At 43.3% G+C, this 18,048-nt stretch overlaps 1 protein-coding gene across 3 annotated transcripts; it reads right to left on the bottom strand.

Moving 5' to 3' along the window:
* Window positions 1-8,543: 8,543 nt before the first annotated feature.
* taf7 (TAF7 RNA polymerase II, TATA box binding protein (TBP)-associated factor) lies at window positions 8,544-17,724 on the bottom strand. 3 transcript variants are annotated; one of them, XM_053428786.1, is made up of 13 exons: window positions 17,548-17,724; window positions 15,335-15,417; window positions 15,171-15,249; window positions 14,793-14,926; window positions 14,341-14,461; window positions 14,142-14,200; window positions 13,615-13,687; window positions 12,805-12,918; window positions 11,906-12,100; window positions 9,918-10,030; window positions 9,289-9,348; window positions 8,878-8,960; window positions 8,544-8,847 (listed from the first exon to the last, which is right to left on the bottom strand). In XM_053428786.1, exons 1-12 carry the CDS (start codon window positions 17,564-17,566, stop codon window positions 8,916-8,918), a joined length of 1,095 nt encoding a protein of 364 aa, XP_053284761.1. In that variant the 5' UTR covers window positions 17,567-17,724; the 3' UTR covers window positions 8,544-8,847; window positions 8,878-8,915. The 3 variants fall into 3 exon arrangements, with proteins under 3 accessions (XP_053284761.1, XP_053284762.1, XP_053284759.1); XM_053428787.1 differs by having other exon boundaries at window positions 8,544-8,841; window positions 8,881-8,960; XM_053428784.1 differs by having other exon boundaries at window positions 8,544-8,960.
* Window positions 17,725-18,048: the final 324 nt, after the last annotated feature.

Here is an 18,048-nt window from a genome sequence, read left to right as displayed (position 1 = left end):
ATTCATCACCTCCTAGTTCACCTTTTGGTTCTCCACGTTGTCCAACATCTTTACTCCCTGAGGTCTCACTTTCACCATCTTCTTGCTTCTTGTCTTCCCTCTCCTTTTCCTCATCCCCCTCTTTCTCCTCCTCCTCTTCATTTTTGCCCTCCTTTGTCTCCAGCATGTTCCAGTACTGATCCTTCTCCTCCCAGTACTTCTCCTTCATGCGCTCCGACAGGTTCTTCAGCTCCCTGTGGACCAGAGACGCCAGCGTGACGTCGAGGTGGGACACCATGTTGAAGTCTCTGCGAGCCTCCTTCTCGTTCCACACGGCGGTGTGGGCCTTGGCTCTCTTGTAGTAGCCCTTCACACAGTCTGAGGTGCGTGAAAACAACAACACAACCATAAGGGGAAACAATTGTTAATGATGTCAACTAGAAATGTTCAATATAAAGCTGCTCTACCTCATGAGGGGGCAGTTTCTTTAGTCTATTTTTGACAGTTTTGTCTATCAGCACTGAGTTAAAGCAAAAATGAACACGTGTTGCATCATGCTTGTGACTAACTGGTTTTATCAGATCATCATTATTTTGGGATATTACCCACGCAGATGCAGGAAGGACATGCAATTTACCCATAAGGGGATTCAAACCAATAACTGTCTTGCTGTGAGTAGGCAGTGCTAACCACTGCGCCACCGTGCCGTCCTTTGTCCCATGGTCACAAAAGTGGTGCACCACCTCCAAAGCTCACTAATGGACTAATTATAATTTTCTTGTTTTGTTTGTGTGAAATATAAAGTGTACAAAAAGTCTCCGCAAAGACAATGCTGAATTAATCCTTTGAATCTCATCTGGACACACACACACACACACACACACACACACACACACACACACACACACACACACACACACACACACACACACACACACACACACACACACACACACACACACACACACACACACACACACAGCTGTTCCTCTGTTTTTAGCAGATTAGGCCCATGTGCTTGGTTCAGATATCCACTGATGGTTCCACTTCTCTGTTCCTCTGCATTTAATTTGCCTCTGCACTTAATCTTCATTCAGCCGACATTTAAACAGATTTATTCATCACCTCGGGCGAAAGCAGAGACACACCAGCGGGCGGTTTGCTAAAGAACAACTGGATAAAAGGGGATGAAGCAGCAGTGGAGTGGCTGATTCCAGCTGATACAGGCAACGTGAAATCGATGACGGGAGAAAAATGCAAGTGGAAGGAAAAGGAGACAAAAGTGTGGAAATGAAATGGATGGAAACAGGAAATAACAAGAGGTTGAAGAGGGGGAGAGGAAACGGAGGAGGGACGCTGGTGTGGGACGGATCGTTCTTGTGAGGTGCTGCTTCGAACTGGGCCAGTGGAGCTCAGAAAACTCCTGCCCACCATTTTCCATGATGCCACTCCCGCTCACTCCCAAGCAAGTTTACATCCTCCTGCTACATAAGCCCTGAGCACACACACATTCATAACAGAACACACGCACACGCACACACACACACACACACACACACACACACACACACACACACACACACACACAATGACACACACACACAGACAAATGTAATAGTGGGAATTCGGGCTGAGGGACAGAGAGTAAAATAAAGACTGCCTCAGTGGATCCTGTCTATGGGTGAGGGGCATAATTCATAAGGCTCTGAAGTGGAGACTGGGCCGACATGCGAGCTCCTCCAGGATTATTTGAGTAGCCCAGGGTCTGACAGTGCATCTCCCAGAGCTGCTTCAACTGTAGAACCTGCAGTGACGCCAGCACAGCTCGAACATGCCAGAGCCACTGCAGCAGACCCGGCGCAGACACAGGACCCTGACCTGTCATGCAGCTTTTTCAAAATGATTGTTTTTAATATCACCCAGAGGTGGAGCTAACTCTGTGCAGGCTTTTCTTTTCCTCTCTAGTGAGCAGCGTAACATGTGTTAAAAAATTCAACATGTTGGGACATGTCATTATTTGTTTTCCTGACAAGAGTTGGATAAGAAAATGGTTTTAAATGACATTGCAGAAAGAGCAGAAGTGTGGCTGATCTATTTATTTAGGCTTTTCCGTTAAGTCATACATGTTCCTGTTTATCACTGACAGAAGAAGATTTGTGTTCAGCTTCATTTAAAATTTCCTTAATTGTGTTGCAACTATTCATTCTGATATTCTGTGTAACTCTGATCTGATCTTCTGACTCTAATCTTCCAGAAAAAAACATCTTCTGATCAAAACCCAACCCTGTTCTCTACATTACAAGCTTCTCTTATTGGCCTTCTTCTCAAACACTTCTTGAACCTTTACAGCTCCATAACGACTGAATATACGGTTTCAAAGACCTGCACATATTTTAAATAGCAATGACACTCACGCATAAATTACACTGGCTTGGCCCAACACATGCCGTTAGCAACATGATGCTTTTTTTTTTCCTCCTCTCAGATTTTGGGCACGGCTGCACCCTCCAGGTCACATAGTATGTTTGCTGGTTGAAATCCCTGCAGGGCAAGTGGGTGATTAACATCCTGCACCGCTGAACTGCACAGGATTAACCCCCGGTAGCTCCTGTGAGGCTGGGCCGGCTAGAGCGACGGGTGAGTGTGTGAATACGCTCGGTGTAATGCACCTGGGAAATAATGATTCAAACGTGTTTCAGTGCCAGAAAAGGATAATTTATAAGTAACCATGGAACCTCCTCACATGTGTATCTCATTATCTTTACCTTTGTGTTTCTCCAGCAGCTCGGTGGTGTGCTCGATCGTCTCGTAATACTCCTCCAGCTCCATCATACACTGGCAGTAGTTCAGCTCCAGAGGGATAATCATTCGACCCAAGTTAATGTAGTCTACATCGCCCGGCATCTCCTAAACACACAGATGCACAGATGAGAGAACAAGAACACGATAAGCGCTGTTCTGTAGCTTGACAGTCCCTACACACACGTTTTTAATGATTTATGAGAATCCAGAAGTTTCAATATTTTCTCAGGGAAACCGAGAGATCGACTGTTTGCATACGGGCCAGCTATCTGCGAGCCTCCCAACATCCGCCTGGTGAATCCGCCTAAAGCTGCCAGGAGAATCAAGAATGCTCTCTTATTAAAAACATCTCATATACAACGGGTCCTCCCTCCAGTCTTCCGCCGTCCTTACATCCCCCCCCTCATCCCAGACAGTCCTCCAACATCTCTCTCTCTCTCTCTCTCCACTTTCTATTCCTTTGCCAGGAATCACACTCTATCGCCTGTAATGAGGGACGCAGTGAAGCAGAGCTAAGCAGGGAAGCAGGAATCTCCCACTGGTAAACAATGGGAGTTGCATGTCCCATAAACCTCAAATCCTGAGAAAACGATTAAAGATTCTTGCAGCATCATTCACCCCCCCCCCCCCCCCCCCCCCCCTCCTCCTCCGCTCACTTTGGACTGGACGGTTTTCAGCAGCAGCACCGCCTCTTTGTACTTGCTGGCAGCGTCCCGGAATCGTCCCTGCTTGACCAGCGCGTTGCCCTGCATGTGGAGAGTTGGCACCATCTGCAGCTTCTCGTCCTTTTCCATCATCCACGACTCTCGGTGGTAGGACATGGGGTCTCCCACCTGGAAGCAGCAGGGGCAGGAGTGGAGCACAACAGGGCCAAAAAGGTCAAGAGGAGAAAAGCTCCACTGATTGTTGTTGTGGGGGGGAAACACACAAAGTACTCCGACTCGAGGAATGCACTTGAAAGCAGTTTTGAGGTAATTGTACTTTACTGTTTCAAGTTTGTAATACTTCTGCTCCACTATATTTATTCCACAGCTATAATTAAGAGTTTTTTACAGAGCATTTGATGAACTTATAAAACATGATGCATAAAGGCCCTGAACACCCTCACGATTATTTACCGTTACGCGGCTGATTAGACCTGCTCAGGCTGGATTTATGGGAGAGTGCTAATCACAAAGATAAAGTTTGAACTTTAAAAACAAACAGAGTTGTTCACTTAGCATTATTTGCTATGTTTTCGCACAAGATAATAACAATAAAAATGACTATTCAGGACCTTGGAATCTCATTATTTAACATCCTGAAAGGGCAATTATGCCAAATGAGCACTTATATTTGAGAAAGCAAACTGGGCTGGTAATACCTACTGTGCTTTTCCTGAGAATTTAGTGAGTGTTTTTCTTTTTTACGATGTGGTACTGCCACTGTTACTTGAAGTAGAGGAGCTGAGCAGCTGTCAGCTCGTGCACAGACAAGAACAGTGAATGGGGAAGATGTTAATTTGGTGCCACCACTGCTGGACCGCCTGCTGAGTTTCAAGCTTGTTTGGGATGATATATCATTTCAGAGCTGAATGTTTTAGGGAGAGAGGGACTCTGGTTTTCTCATTTCTGTCAGTTGATTTGAAAACATCGTCAGCACAAGTGTCTCGGATCTGGAGGAGGGATTGATGTCTCGTCTTCCTGACAGCCTGTGTTTATCGATGCTAAAACATTTTTGTTTTTGAAAGAATTAGAAAACAGCAGATTGTTTTACACAGTCTTCTATACAGTGTTTTACCACCTACCTGCAGCAGCTCCATGATAAATATAAGTGGTTGAGGGGTTCGCATCAGCTCATCCAGCTCTCGGAAACCAGTGGAGTGATAGTTGAACACGTTCCCCATGCCACACATGTGTCTCTGGCCCTCCAGGGGGTCTTTCCCTTGAGCGATCAGCCTCATTCCCTTAGACACAATCGGATACAGCCCTGTGTGCTGCAAAATGAAAACATCAATATTAGCCATAAACAAAAGGACTAAAATAAGACATGGATGCACTTGAATCATGCTAGCCCCCCCGCTGCTGCCAACCTGTGTAATCAGGTTTGCAGGAAAGAACACATGAAAACCCACAATCTCACTTGCAAATTACCTTTTTCTCCGGGGGGGGGGGGGGGGGAAACTAGAAATTGCACAAATAGATTGCTCTGTTGTAACACTAAGCATGTAGGAGGGTTGATTCATAATGAGGTGCAGAAGATTTTATTTCTGGCTCATGAACTCGTATTAGAACCCTTTCTAAGGTCTTAATATTCCAGTGTGTGTAAGAAGTTGTTCAACTCACAACGGCATCGCACCAGAACTCCGCCACCTCGTCAACCCTCATGGACATCAGCAGGGTCTCCCAGATCTCCATCTTGAACATCTTTCCCACAAAGATCTCAGCGGGCCGGCCGGCCAGTCGACTGTCATCGATGACCGTCCGCTCAAAGTCGTCCAACAGCGTCTGGAAGTGGAACACCAGCTTGGAGGGGGAGGAGGGAAGATTCACAGAATGGGGATTAATGATTAATGCTTTTGTTAAAAAGAAAATACATTTGGGATAAAAAATCTGAAATGACTGTTTTTCAGGAAATTCATGATTTTTGACAGGACATTTTCTGACAAAACCTCACTTCTTAAGCAGCGTATAGTGAGTTATCTTTTTCTATGTCTAGAACGTGTTCATACTGCTATATGAATTGATACATGTGTGAATACATTTAACTTGCAAATGTGCAGCTGTTGCCAATTCGACATGGTACATGCGTTTCTTTCCCATCTCCCTGCTATATATTTCTATTATTCTAATATTTAATCACGATACAATATGGGCTCCTGATCTGATTTCTTTCGCGGTATTTTTCAGACACTTGTAACGTACCCCAGACCTGCTGGTTCTCATTATGTGCTCCATCTGTATAACATCCATCTGACGTACAAAACCTCACCATCACCCAGACTGCAGAATTACACTGGCTTCATGCAAGCCTCTATTTATAGCTTGACAGATTGTGTATAATGGTCTGATAACGGTGCGAGCTGCCGGGGATCACCTCACCAGGAGGTCAAGGCATGCACACACACACACACACACACACACACACACACACACACACACACACACACACACACACACACACACACACACACACACACACACACACACACACACACACACACACACACACACACGCAGGTAAATTGAAATTCATGCTGGCAATGTCTTGGAAAATGTTTGTCACAGTGTCCAGGCTCTGTGCCATATGGCTGGATATGACTAGAGGGGTAAAGGGAAAAAAGTGTGCGACCAGCAGATCAGTAGATGAAGTGAAACACAGACGCTGTGCCAAAAAAACATGTTGCAATTTGGCTGACCAAATGTTTGCTCTGTGTGAAAGAGCCAGATACAGAATACATTTCCTCGCATCATGAATAATTCAACGGGAAATAATTGAAGTGGGCAAATGAAACACGCGGCTAAAAATAGACATCACTCTGAGCAGCGTTAATTACATCACAATTGTCGGTTAATTGTGTTAAGAATCATCCTTTGTGTTATTCAGGTCATTCGGTTAACTGTGACTTTGACTACCTTGGTCCCAGGTGGGAAGTGTGGCAGCGGCCCTTTGCCTCCAGCCAGAATCTTCTTCTTCACTCCTGGGTGGTTGCAAAGGTAGGTCTCCTCCATCGTCACGCCGCCTCCAGCAGTCACCACACAGGAAAGTGTGAGTGTGTGTGTGTATTTGGGAGATTTCTTCCGACTCTGTGTCCTGTGTTCCTCTGGCTTTCTAATTAGCCTGTGGAGAGAGTCTTGGCTGGTTAGCTGCTCTCTGACAGATGGCGGGATTAGGCAGGGGTTTGGAGATGGCCACTCTAATCTGAGGAGCTAATCCCTCGCCTACCCCTTGCGATTGGTGCAGCAATCCCCCCGGGCAGGAGCGGGAGAGGGGGGTGACCACCGGGCCCCGGCACCGTGTGGACGAGAGGGACCCAGATCACTCTCGGACAAGCGGAGATCATTCTAGAGGGAGTGTAATCTGATGACGCGATGATGGTTTAGTGATGTAGCTGCAGCCCAGAGCAAGTACTTAGCAGCAGGCTGGGCTTTCTCTGGGTGAAGGTCTCAGGCCTGTTTCTCCACTGAGCACGTCTCTGCCGGGTGTTATTGTGCATCCTGGAATCTTTGAAGTGGAACCAGGGGTGCAACTAACAATTAATCTGCCAATTACTAACTCGAATACTCATTTTCTCCAGAAAGTAATTATCACAGCCTCCTAAGGCCTACAGTCATGTCCTCGAAAAGCTTGTTTCACGTGACCCACAGTCAAACAGCGGCTTGAGATCTGGGGAAGATGGAGGTCAAATCAACTCATTGTGATGCTCCTTCACACGCTGGTGAACCACGTTTGCCGTGTGGAGCAGCACATTATCGGGGGCCCACTTGGTCTGCAGCAATGTCCCGGTAGGTGGAACATGTCTCAAAGCAGCGTCCACATGACAGGAATGCCAGGACCCGAGGTTTCCCAAGCAGAGCACTGAGCATCAAACTGCCTCCCCCGGCTCGCCCCCCCTCCCCGTGGTGCAACCTGCTGCCATCTCCTCCCCGGGTTAACAATGTATACGCACCCAGTAGTCGTCCAGGTGATGTGCAAATAAATTAAATATAAATGTGATTCATCCGACCAGGTCACCTTCTTCCATGGGCCTTTTTTCGCAGCAGACATTTTGACACGTCCTGGTGTGAAGAGCGCTGGTGTGTTAACAATGGGTCTGTTCAGTTCAAGTGTCCCAGGAAGACATGAGGGGGACAGGGAGCCAGCATGCACAACACCAGGACCCTGCAACTGAAGCAGTGAAATGGAATTCAGCTTTCTCTTTCTCTCCTGTGTCAAAACGTCTGCTGTGAAAAAGGCTCAATGATCCATGTTCTATTTGTGACGTTCACATGTCCAGTGCAGCGGACAGAGGTCAGCATGGACACTGTTCTGTGGCTATGCAGTCTCAGTCTAAAGCGACAATGTACTGTGCCCCTGACAGCTTTCTATCACAGCCAGCATTAAAGACCTGCAGTGTTGGAGAAGCTCAGTCATTCAGCCAATCACAAGTTCGCCCTTTGTCAAAGTCACTCAGATCCTCCCGCTTGCCAATTTTTCACTTCCAACACAAACGGGAGCTGAACGTTCACCTGCTGCCTGATAAACCCCATCGTCCCTTTACAGATGACAATGAAATGAAATAATGAATATTCACCTCACCTGTCCTTGGTATTTACATTGTGGCGCACAAACGCACAAGCACACGTCATAGTTCCCATTTAGGGACGTTGCATAAACTTACTCTTTACCTGCTGACCCCAAAAATTCTATTTTATTACAGCCTTTTCCCCAATTGACCGGTTTACATGAAACTTTACCAAAGCCAAACCAGCATCTACTTTTTCACATATTGGGGACACTGCTTTTGTCCCTGATTGGACAAGCTGTGCCCAAAAATACCATTTGACATTCATACACATGTGCGTACAAAATGTACAAACATCTCTGACAGAACCGGTTCCTGTATACATACAGTGTTTCCCATGTAAATCCTCATGTTTTAGTCTGAACGTTTTTTGATGTGTACCATAATGTAAACCATCCTGACATTGTGGAGATTTGACACTCACTACATTTATAAAAGCAACAACAAAGATTCAAACCTGTAAATATCCACATAGAGATTGATTCCCACGCAATAAAGGTGACAGTTTTCTTTCCTGTGTATCACTGAAATTTATTCTTTATACAAGTCATGAAATGTTAAGATGCTTAGCTTCAGGATGGATCTTATATTCATCTTTTGAAACTGACTACATGGTTATCATATGAAGCAACAAAGAAAAAACATTTAAAACAAAAATCATTCTGCTGAGTTTTTAATGTATGAAAAACAAAAACTGAAAGGAATGACACAGCAAGTTAGTTAAAAAAACTCCCTCCTCCCTAGATGAAGGTTCTTCTGCTCCTCTTCATCATGTGTGTATGTGTGTGTGTGTGTGTGTGTGTGTGTGTGTGTGTGTGTGTGTGTGTGTGTGTTGTATGGCTGAAGATGACATCAGGCTGCCCCCTGGTGGTCACTTCTCGATCAGTGAGTCCAGCTGCTCCTGCAGTGAGGCCAGCTGTTGAAGCAGAAAACAGAGTGAGTGATGGATGCCCGACAGCCCCGGGGTGAAATTGGCAGGTAAGTAGATGATGATTAACATGTCATTTGCTGCCTTCATTTTTAAATACAAAGCATGACCCAGGATAGTGGGTGGCCACTATTTCATAGCTGACAAATTGATTTTAACGTGATGAATCGTTGGGATTAAAAAGGACGGCAAGGAACACCTCATCTGCTAAACACAGTACTTGATAGTCACACAAGGTAAATTCATGCAAAGTGCTGAAAACCGCAGAGAGCTCACAGCTAGCCCTGATCCCGGGCTTTTGTGAAGAGGTTCTTACCTGCTCCATCTCCCGCTCCTCCTGCAGAATGATCTCACTGAACAAGGCCTTGAAACGGTTCTGTGAGGGGAAAGAGAGACAAACGGGATTTGTTGGAGTCGACACGCTGAGCCTCATTAAATTGTGATGGCTTTAAATGTGTGTCTGCCTGGGCGGCTCATGTCGCTATCTCCTCTGACAGAAAGGCCACTTGGAATGCCAGTCAGAGACAGCTGACCTTTTCCCTGTGACTGTGATAATAACGGGCTTTGTCGGCCCCAAAACACCGGGCAACGAGAGCTCTAAATGGCAAAGTAAAAAGGGCTACGTCTGCTCATATTTCACTCACTGTAAAGTCCCTGCTAAGGAGTGCTTGGCAGAAAAGGAAATTGTCAAGGCTTTAAAATGACAAAAACAAAATAATGGCCTCAAACAATGCGTGTAATCATCTGGTTTTTTTTATGTTTTCACATCAGTGTTGTGAGAACTTATGCTGCATGAAGACTTCTGCCTCCGAGCTCATCTGCATGTTGTTGTTTATGTTTCTGTACACGCAGACCTAGTTTCTGAATGACGGCGAAAAGAAAAAAAGTGCAAGTGTGTGTGTGTCTGTTAATGTGTCTATGTGTGTATGTGTGTTCAAAGCTTACTTTGAGAGCCTGGTTTTCCACTTTCATGATGAGCTCCTGCTGCTGTTTCTTCCGGGCGCGAGTATCCTGAAGCTTGGCCTTGATGCTGTTGATCTGCACCTGAAACTCCATGACTGTGGGGGGACAGCAGGAAGTTCACGTGTTAAAACCGTCATTAACAAAAATACAACAACACACAATTAATGCTTCTGCTTTCTTGTGCAGTGCGGACGAGACAGAAAACGCTGGAGAGAGAGAGAGAGAGAGAAAGACGAGCCACAATTTCAGAGTGACGCGGCATTCATAAAACCAGAAGGAAGAGATATGCACCTTAACTTGCTGAACCACAAGGTTGGCTCCTTTTCTGCTTGACAAATGGCAGTTAATGGGAACAACAAATCCATTTAAAAAGGACATGAGCCAGCAGGCTGAAGCACTAAAACACACAACTAAATCAGCCTGCTCCGAGCCTCACACAGGGTTCTCATTACAGCCAGACAAAGTGATAGTGTCTTACAACCTGTGGCTCCTCCGCCATCAACTATCCTTCATACTAATTGCACACATCCTCTGCTTCCCTCCACTGGCACAGTCTCATATGCAAAATCATGCAGGAGGGAGTCAGTGCAGAACCATTTAATACCACATTGTACAGCTGCCAGATACACGCACAGCCAGACTCCCACACACCACGAGAGGCTCTGTCGAACTGACACAGGAGCTGACCAACAATGTGGCTGACTGACAGCTCCATGTATGCTGATAAGGATGCCTTGAGCCGTCTGAATGGACAGCTGTCTCAGTTACATGCTGGGCCACAACACCTATCAGCCTGGCTAGTGGAGAATCAGAGCTGAGAGCTGTCAGCGTGTGCATCTCCGTGGACAGGGGGCGCGGCACGTGTATATATATCCAAGTTGGACTACTCGTGGTGGTGTGTGTAGTGTCTGGCCTAGAAAACTCAGTTCTGATTATCTCTGGTCTTCAAGAAGGTTCTGATATCAACATGCATCATCGCCGGTCAAGACTGCTGTTATATTGAGTGAGTCTGAAAGAATAAGGGTTCACTCTGACGGGTAAATGGAAGTTGCAAGTACAGCACCAACCATTGCATAATTCTAATGCTGCACTTACCTCATCCACCTACTGTAGCTACAAGCACAGGTAAACTCACACACTAACAAACAAATACTCACACACTTTCCAGCATGTGTTAGAAAAGACATAAATAAACATGCACCGCCCACCGCATGGATATAAGCATACATCATTAATCTCAGAGTTTCTTCATATTTTTCATTTATAAAAATGCAGCAGCTTTTACAGACCTGAAAGTCTGGACTCTAGACAATTTGTTAATGGATGTAGAACAGAACTATATTTTACACAAACAAGAACTAAACCATGTCAACAGTGCTGCAACAAACAATAATTTTGATTAACAACGGCACTAGAGTAGCACTCAGTAGAGTGCATAAATCCACCAAGGACCAACATCCCTGTTATAAAACCACATTGAAATTCCCTACATCCGGATTTTTATTTGAATCTGCATCAAATAGCAACACTGTCATCAGGGTCCATGAATTATTCTCATCTATCAGTGAAAATGTTGAAAAGTTCATCTCACAATGTGAAAAACTGTGAAAAACTTCCTGGTTCCATCCCCTGAGCTGCACCAAAATGTAATGGGTTCTCCCTTGGGTCATTCCCTGTCCCTCCACAAAATTTCGAATCAATTGGTTAAGTCGTTTTTTACTTAATCTTGCAAACAAACAAATAAAACAAAATAGACAACCCCATATCGTCCTTAGTGTCCAACCGACAGCCAAATACCAGATATTCAATTTAAAATCTATAGAGAAAATTTGGAATTTGATCTTCGATAAAGATGATTTAACTAAATTCATCGTTAAATAAGAAATAATTCTATAAGCTCTTAATAAAGTCACCAATTAAAAAAATATGCATTTTCTACATGGGTTATAGAAGCCCTGAGAGTCTCTCACCTATCTGGTTGTTTCTGTCGCTCTCATGCTGAGCGGAATCCGACTCGTTGAGTTTGTCTTGGAGCTGTCGGACCAGATCATCCTCCGTGTCCATGATGTTCAGGTCCTCGTCCTCGTGTCGGTCCCCTTCATCCTCCTCGTCCTCACTGGAGCTGCTGATGTCGTTGAAGATTTCTCTCAGTTCGTCACGCTGGGCTGGCCGTGGGATATTGTTATTAACACGGACATACAGAGGAAAACAGGGAGAATTTAGAACATGTGCTGGGGTTTGATGTGGGTCACAGAGAAAACAGAAGCTCATAGGGATGCGAGCCTCACAGGGCATGAATCAGATATTATAAAAGTGGACTCAAAACACCCAGCATGCTCCACTCTGCTGTGAACAGCCCCTGTCACCCAGTAAAACTTTGCCCACACTTTGTGGTGCAGTAAAAGTCACGGACGCATGAACGTACAATAGATTGTTGAGGCAACATTTACAAAGCAGAAAGCAAATCAGTGGTTTCAGCAGCAAAATGAAACAACAGTCAGGCTTTTCATGCATATAAACTGATGTGGCAATAAGTGCCAGCCTGAGATCCTTGGTGCAAAGAAAGTCCTCTGGGAAATATAGAGGCAAAATAACCATGTTGCCAAAGAGTAACTGAAGCATGGGGGTGTTCTTCTTCCATTTCAAACCACTGGGCGAAAATGCTAAGAACAGTGACAAGGATAATGATCTGACAGAAGTACTTGTTGTACAATTCTTCACTCTCAAATATTGGATTAAAATGTTACTTGCTTTAAGTTTCTGCAGGCCATGTGGCCCAGGTACTAACTCACACCCCGTTTCAGCTTTAAGCCTGCTGTATCTTATTCACCACACTTATAAAACGTACATTAAGGATTGTTTGACTTACCAGAAGATCCATGACCCATCTTGTGTCCTGAGGTGCCAGGTGAGGAGTCCAGGTTTGCCAGAGAGCCCTGCTGTTCCGGCTCCTTGGACTCATCTTCCGCTATTATTTCCCATCCTGAACATCTCGGGTTAAGGTCAACACACAGTGTGTAGACTCCTCCCGTAAAAAACTCATGATCCTTCAAAACTCTCACTTTCCTCAAGCTCGTCTTTGATCCCGACTAGAAGGGTGAAAACCAGATGAGTCTCCGCGGGAGCTGCCACATCTTTACCATTCATTAGCACGTCATGTGTGTGTGTCGGCTGCTGCTGCGTGTGAACTCCCAAAACTATAATTAGAATCCAGCTTCACTGTGACCAACTAAGCAATGATAATGAACAGTCCATCTCAATTAACGCGAAGCAAGCAGCCATTGAGAGCGGCCCTGCTGTGCTCTTATTCTGTCAGATAAGTTTAGAGTTTCATTAGAGCATTAATAGCCTCCTTGCAAAGTGCGTGGCTCTCACAAAGGCATTCCACTGAGTCACATTTGGTGAGCATGTGAGATGGGAGCAAGGTTATGATTGTTGAAAAACACAAAACAGCGAGAACGATATGATTCATCTAAAGCTGAGGTCACGGGTAGGATTTAAATCCATGAATCATTTCCAGCTCATTCCACATGATAACTAAACACACTCCTTTTCTGAATTGTACCATCTTACCTGGTAAATAGATTTAACACCATTGTTGTGTTTATTTAGACTCTTACTGCTGTTTGGCCTTTACATTATGGACATGCAGAAAATGAGCAGGTCACTAAAAGGATACGGACACTGACGGCATCAGCGTCTGTGCTCAGCAATCTCTTCACCTCCTTTTCCACATCAGGAGATTCAATATACTGTGGATAGAGAGGAAGATCGAGTTGCATGTACTGTTCGTGGCATCGCTTTCACACACACACACACACACTGAAAGGTAGCAGCTGGCTGGATGCCAGCGTGCACATTAGCGATTAAAACAGAAGGGGCTAAATCAATATGGCTCGGCTGTGCAACTTCAGGAAGATTTATTCAAAAGACAATGTAGAAGTGTAGTGCTCGTGCACACTTGCTTTCTCTCTGATCAAAGCAAAAGTGAATTGCTTTTTGCAGGCCTTTGGGGCAAACTAAGATGGAAAGGTTTTATTTATATGTAAATCTTAGTTTTCACTCTCACCACAGTTCTTGTTTTATATAATGTAAATGCCCTGTTGGAAGAGAGCCGGGGAAAGAGATGGATCATCAGACGAGATGCTAAACGGATGGATGGGAAAGGGGATTGAAGCGCTGAAGGGGAAATGGAAATGCCAAAACCTTTTTTTTCGCTGTCTTCCGAAATCTTCTCTTGCGCGTGTTCTTCAGGGGGCAGGTGACTGGAGACCAAAACAAAAGGGATTAATGAAGTCAATACAGCTCGTTCAGCTGTGCTGGCGGGAAACTGAACTTCTTGAATTGCTGATGTGCCAATATCTCAGCTCAAAATGCTGTCGTGTGTAGATGTTTGTCGACTTACTGCCGTGGTTCCAAACAAATTTCTTGTCCTTGTCTTTGTCCTTTTTCTTGCTCTTTGGGTCGGTGCCAGTCGGCTCCTCTAAGGGAGGGTAAAGGTCTCCATCTAGTGTACATACCAGCATCTGAACCATGAAAATTCATAATTAATAACTCAGTGTAATTAGCATTTTGCTGATTAAAGTCTCTGTACTCATGCATAATAATTAACTATAAAAAATTATATTTTAATGTTAAAAAAAAATGCAATTCGTATTCTAAACTAAATATGTATCCAGTGTTTTTATATATATATATATATATATATATATACACAACATGGTGCTGATCTATCTGGAAGAAAAATCATGTTTAACACAGTCATCCTAAACATGGACTTAAAAAAAAAGATATTTAACGAAGGTGACATCGACAATGGAAACTTGACTCCAATGTAATGCCCCTGTGGTGGTTTACCTGACAGACATCAGCAGTTTTGTAAAATGTCTTCTTGTCCACAGTTTTCAGAGACTCAATCATACAAGGCAGATCCACCAGTTTGCAAGCCAAAGGGACGCGGTCCACTCTCACTATGCCATGACGACCATCAGCTAAAACACAAACAAGAGGAATGATGTGATGAGTATAATGAGATGTTTGGAGGCTGTAGAAAACCACTGCCATCTAGACACAGCTGTCACTGTTCAGTTGGAAGACAAAACATGCAGGTGGAACACATGTTTTGCATAAGAGAGGACGCTTGAGGACGTAACACTGATTATTAATACAATTGACACAGGAGTTCGAACTGTGATGTCTCACACATCAGTACTATGAACATAAAAAGCATCTTACGGTGCAACTCAATGGTGAGTCTGTCCTTTATGTTCATACTGCCTGACTGTGCAATCCTTCTGACTGTTGAAGCATACTCCTGTAAAAGAGGACACATGTTTAAGTACAATCGCAGTTAATATCATTTATATCATAAAATCTGTTTCATCATGTACAAGTCTCACCGAGGGCAGCCGCAGGACAAACTGGCTCTCCAGTTCATACGGAGCATCCTCCTTGTTCTTGTTCTTGGAGCCGACCTTCCCGACTAGAATTAAAACAGGTGACCATGAACAAATAATTAAACCCACTTACACTTATTGCTTTTTATATTTAGGAAACTACCATTTACACTGTCATAACTCTTTGCCTATGCTGAACTGACATAAATCAGAGATGTCGTTTTAGGATTAATTTAATTTCATATTTTTGGCATGAAACAGTATATTTCTGTACTATGAATACCTTAGTGAGTAAAAAACTTTCCTGATATTGAAAAAGAAAAGTTAAATATATATATATATATATATAAATATATATGTATAAAGATATATTTCATATTTTAAGCAAGACTACTTTATTTAATCTTGTACAAACTTAAACAGGGACTTGGAGGGCAATGATGAAGAAACCTTCAGCTTGCTCTAAGGTCGTCCATTGTAGATTTTGAGGTGTGATTAGGATAATATCCAACTGCAGAATCCGTTCTCTTTTCAGATTCAGAGCTTGTTCTACAGGGGCTGTGAGGTTTGCTCCCAGAATTTGCTGTATTTTAATTGAACCCTTTTCCCTCAGCAAATTAAATGTTCCACTGGCTGCAACCCAAGCCAAAGAATGACTTATCCACTGCTTCGCTTTGTAGTTGGAGAGGTGTTTTTTTCTCACAAAATTCTGTTCCTTATTCTGACTAAATCAGTCCACAGACCTTGTTTCTACATCAGGCTTCTTTAGATGTTCTTTAGCTCAGTTCTGATGATGAATATTGTGCCAAAGAAGCAGGAAAGATTTTCTTACAAGGACTTTTCCTTGAAGGTTATATTTGTGCAGGTGTCACCTCACAGTAAAACAGTACGCCACCACTACAGGGGTTTGCCTTTCTAGCAATCCTGGGACTAGTTCATTCAGAAAGTGTTCTTGGTCTTTCAGAATTCTACTTGATCTCAACTATTTCTGTTAACTGACATATCTTAATTACATTCAAAACTGTGCCCTGAAAATGCTTGGCTATATCTTCTTATAGGCTTGTCCTGTGGGGATCCATTATGATACTTTTAAGAGGGGTAGGCAGCTGCTTAGAGGAACCCATGATAAGTTATTGTGCAGTTGTGGCTCAGGGGGTCGAGTGGATAATCAACTAATCACATAGATGGTTTAAAGTGTATAAGGACTCTGATGGGCCAAATTTACCCAGATGGCCAATGCCAGCAGTGTAAGAATGAGATGAATTATATGAGAAGCACAATACCAACGAAATCCATAACATTTGTATTCATCATGGTTCTTAATTGTTGTGACAAGCTTTAAGGAGGCAAAGCATATGAAGGTCTGAGACCTTGGTAAAACTTATGGGAGCTCAAATTGCTCTATTACTTTATGACATTATGAAATTGTACACATAAATAATGCAAAAACTTTGCGCTAAATGTTAAAACTTGAAATTTTTGGAGATCAACTCATCTTCTATTCACTAAATTATTCACATTAGCAGACATGTTGACCAGCCATGTCCAAACGTTTTCATTTGTTATAGATTGAACCTGTTTGGAGCCAATTCTAAAGGAATTGCACTAAAAGTAAACAGAGTGTTTGGTGTAATGAGCTTCTGCAGGATTCTCTCATAACAACATGAAATGGTTCCATACGTCAACAGAGTCAGAGTAATTTAATATATATATTTAAAACATGACTTTGATTTGGAGTTACTTTCCATTTTTGCTACGTGTGTCCTGATAATTATATTCTACTTTAATGCTACATATTTATATTAATATAACTTGTTATTCTACATTCGTTACGGCTGCATTAGCTTTATTGACTTTTGCCTGTAGTTGTTATGACACAACAAACTCAGATTAATAGACTCGATCGCTTGTAGATTTCACGTTATGAGGTGATTTTTAATCAGCTTTTGAAGCTACAAAGAAACGTTTAAGCTAAGTTAGCTTGTTTGGAGCTAACTTGATATAACAGCAAAGACAGTCCAGAGAAACCTGCTTCAAACCCGGAGCTGTGGACACATTGGTTCACATTCAGGAGCCACACTCCGGCAATTGTGTTTTTTTAATTTCTATCATCTTTAATTCATTTCGACGCAACCGCATTAGCAGCATGTTTACAACAGAGACGGCTAACCTGCTATAGTTAGCTTAGCAGCTATGCTAACAGTGTGCCAGTGTACCTTTCAGTTTAGACGTCATCTTCGTTCTCCTTCAATAAACAGATGTGTTCGATGATTAAACGCCTGCAAAGAAACAGTGAATATTACGATTCTGATTTAAAATCGCTCCAGTTCATCTAACGAGGAGAAAACATGTCGGCCACTGTGTTGACGACTGCTGCCTTCAAGTACTCCTCGGAAAATGTGTAAGTAACATCACGCAGACCCAGCACACATTTAGTACACATATAGTTAGCTGTATCTTGACAGAAGGTATTGTATCATGCATATTTAAGATTTAAAAATATGTAATGTTCACGTACAGAAGTTTTTTCACGCTGTAAACACTGATTCAGAACCAAAGTTACGTGATGTTTATTACTTCCCCCTTAGAGAAAAGATATTTCCGATTAATTTGAACGGCACATCAACTTCATGTCAGTCATCAAGCTATAACATGAGAGTTGTTAGACTAAAGAGAATAAAATATAATAGGCGACTATACATATTTAACTTGTATTT

This window comes from Pleuronectes platessa, chromosome 8 (genome assembly GCF_947347685.1).
Source record: "Pleuronectes platessa chromosome 8, fPlePla1.1, whole genome shotgun sequence".
NCBI classification, from domain to species: domain Eukaryota; kingdom Metazoa; phylum Chordata; class Actinopteri; order Pleuronectiformes; family Pleuronectidae; genus Pleuronectes; species Pleuronectes platessa.
The sequence above is the reverse complement of the archived record's forward strand: the minus strand, read 5'-3'. Positions and strand labels throughout refer to the sequence as shown.